Below are 2,222 nucleotides of genomic sequence, written 5' to 3'. Positions count from 1 at the left end.
TAGGGTCTAGGGTTTATTTCTCTAGAGTCTAGCTCCTAGGGTGCAGGGTTTAGGGTTGTGTGCGGGGGTTTGTGTGGTGAGATTTGTGAGTTGAGTGCGTTGTTCTGGGTTTCAGTGCGGAGTGTAGATGCTGAAGAAGTGCCGGAGTTTGAGAATTTGTGGCCGCGGCAGCGGCTAGTGGCATCGCTGTTGATGCGTTCGGCTTCAAACCCTCGTGCTGCTGCTGCTCTGGGGCTGCTGCAGCCGCAGAGCATCGACTCAGGCGCAGCACCGCAAGTGAAGCAAAGTCAACCTGCTGAGGATGCTGGTGCTCACCGTCCGTCTAATATAATCTTATACACTCAAAATTTCTCGTATTAAACATTCTTTTATGGATTCTTTGTATTCCTTGAGTTAATTCATCCTCTTAATCCTTATTCAGTCTGATGTCATGTTACTTTTGCTGCTTATTAGTGCTCCTCATGTCCTAATTCAGATATTTTTCCTAGTACCCTGACTAAGATCTAGATAAATTCTTTACCACTGTTTAGTTGCAAAGCAGTTCATCTTCTGAATCCCGCTCAAGTCTTAACTCTCCTCAGCCCTTCTTCAGTCTTAAATCACTTCTTCTGTATTATTGTTTTCACTCCTATATCAGTTTGTTTTTTTAATTCTTTTTAAATTTTGAATCAATCCTCCACTCTTCGTATCTATCGGGAAGAAGACGCCCCGCTTGTCCTTCTGTTTGGGGGATTCGGGTGTTCGTGTTGCACAGTTGAGAATGTGCTCTTGTGAGGTGTACAGACGAAGTGTAAAGTGTATAACTAAGAGCTTTTCGTGTCTTATTGTGTTCAGAGGTGGTCAGCAGCAACCCCTTGACCGACCCCTTCTTCTGGTTCTCCTTCATACTGCCGGATGCAGCGCTTGAGGCAGAGGCAGCAGAGCGTGCTGCACCGGGAGACGCAGCGACAGAGGGGCCCCTCGGAGCTGCTTTTTCAAAGGGTTTCAACGTCGTAGAATACCCGCTGCCCCCCCACCCAGGTTCCCGCCCTATGAGGCGGCACCAGGCGCGAAACCTCTCTTACAACGCGAGGTAGGACATCCAGCTAAAGGCCAAACTTTTTCTCAAATCAAGGAATTATTATTATCATTATTATTATTATTAGGATTTTGTATATATAAGGGTTTGTGATCACAATGCTTTGTGCCGTGCTGCAGCATTTCGGATTTCCTTGGGGCCGAGGCACTCCAGCGGCTAGAAGCAGACTGCCCTCAGCTGCGACTGACAGTACGACGGCTCAAACAGAAAGAGCCGCCGAAGGCACCCCTGACAGACATTAGACTCTTTGGTGAGTGAGGCTGGTTTCTTGGGGTTTAGAGGTTGTTGGGGTTGAGGGTTTGATACTTAGGGTTTGGGGTTTAGGGTTTGAGCCAGATTTCACGTTTTGGGATTTCGGGTGTATGAGTACAGAAGTGTTAGGGGAGTTTCTTTTTGCATTGCTTTCTTTGTACAGGCATCGATACACCTGACTTTTCGGAGTTTAATTCTCGTCTAAGATTCGACCAGTCTCTCTTGCTAGGCGTTGGAGAGGCCCACGTACTTTCTGCTAGGACCCTGTCTAGGGTCCCCGCACCAGGGGGCCCATCGGCAGCTGCTGGGGGTGCATTGGGGGCCCCCGCCGGTGCAGCGAACCGCTCCCTTGCTGCGCCTTCAACCCTCTGTACTGATGTCCTCCTCGCTCTTTGTGGGAACGCCCGAGTCACTAGCAGTACCAACCCCGTTGGCGCTGCAGTGTTTGCTCAGGAGCAGCAACAGATGCGGCTGCGGCTCTTGCAGGCAGCAGCAAAAGCAGCAGCAACAGCGGGAACGACATTGGGGGGCGCAACCCAAAGGGCTGCAGCCGACGAGGGGTCCGTTGCATCCCCAGCCTCGCGGGGCCCCCCCCTAAAGCGCCTGAAGACAGATGCAGCAGAGACAGAGGGCGCTCAAGCAGCAGCACCGGCTGCTGCAGCTGTATCGTCTGCTGCTGCAGTAAAACAATCCGAAGAGACTGCTGCAGCTGCTCAGTCGGATTCAACAGTGCAACAGGGGGAGAGAACAGCTGCAGCAGCGGCAGCGCCAGGGACCGCGGGGGCACCCGCAAGGAATCTTCCTGCACATTTCGATGCTCTTTATGATTTGCTGTTGAGCACACCGCAGCAGAAACAGCAACTGCAGCACCAGATGCAGCAGCAGCTGTTGC

At 51.6% G+C, this 2,222-nt stretch overlaps 1 protein-coding gene across 1 annotated transcript in view; it reads left to right on the top strand.

The window, feature by feature from the left end:
* EMH_0040220 (uncharacterized protein) overlaps positions 1–2,157 on the top strand; it is a gene marked incomplete at both ends in the record, with an annotated part of 4,273 nt that extends 2,116 nt beyond the window's left edge. The window contains 5 exons of the mRNA XM_013495476.1: positions 116–307; positions 835–1,072; positions 1,198–1,328; positions 1,494–1,890; positions 2,013–2,157. Of these exons, the coding sequence (XP_013350930.1) occupies positions 116–307; positions 835–1,072; positions 1,198–1,328; positions 1,494–1,890; positions 2,013–2,157 (1,103 nt within the window). The remainder of the gene's footprint in view (positions 1–115; positions 308–834; positions 1,073–1,197; positions 1,329–1,493; positions 1,891–2,012) is intronic.
* Positions 2,158–2,222: the final 65 nt, after the last annotated feature.

The sequence above is a fragment of the Eimeria mitis genome, genomic scaffold (genome assembly GCF_000499745.2).
Source record: "Eimeria mitis Houghton genomic scaffold, Emh_scaff1594, whole genome shotgun sequence".
In the NCBI taxonomy this organism is placed as follows: domain Eukaryota; phylum Apicomplexa; class Conoidasida; order Eucoccidiorida; family Eimeriidae; genus Eimeria; species Eimeria mitis.
Note: the sequence above shows the minus strand (reverse complement) of the source record. Positions and strands in the feature narration are given on the sequence as shown.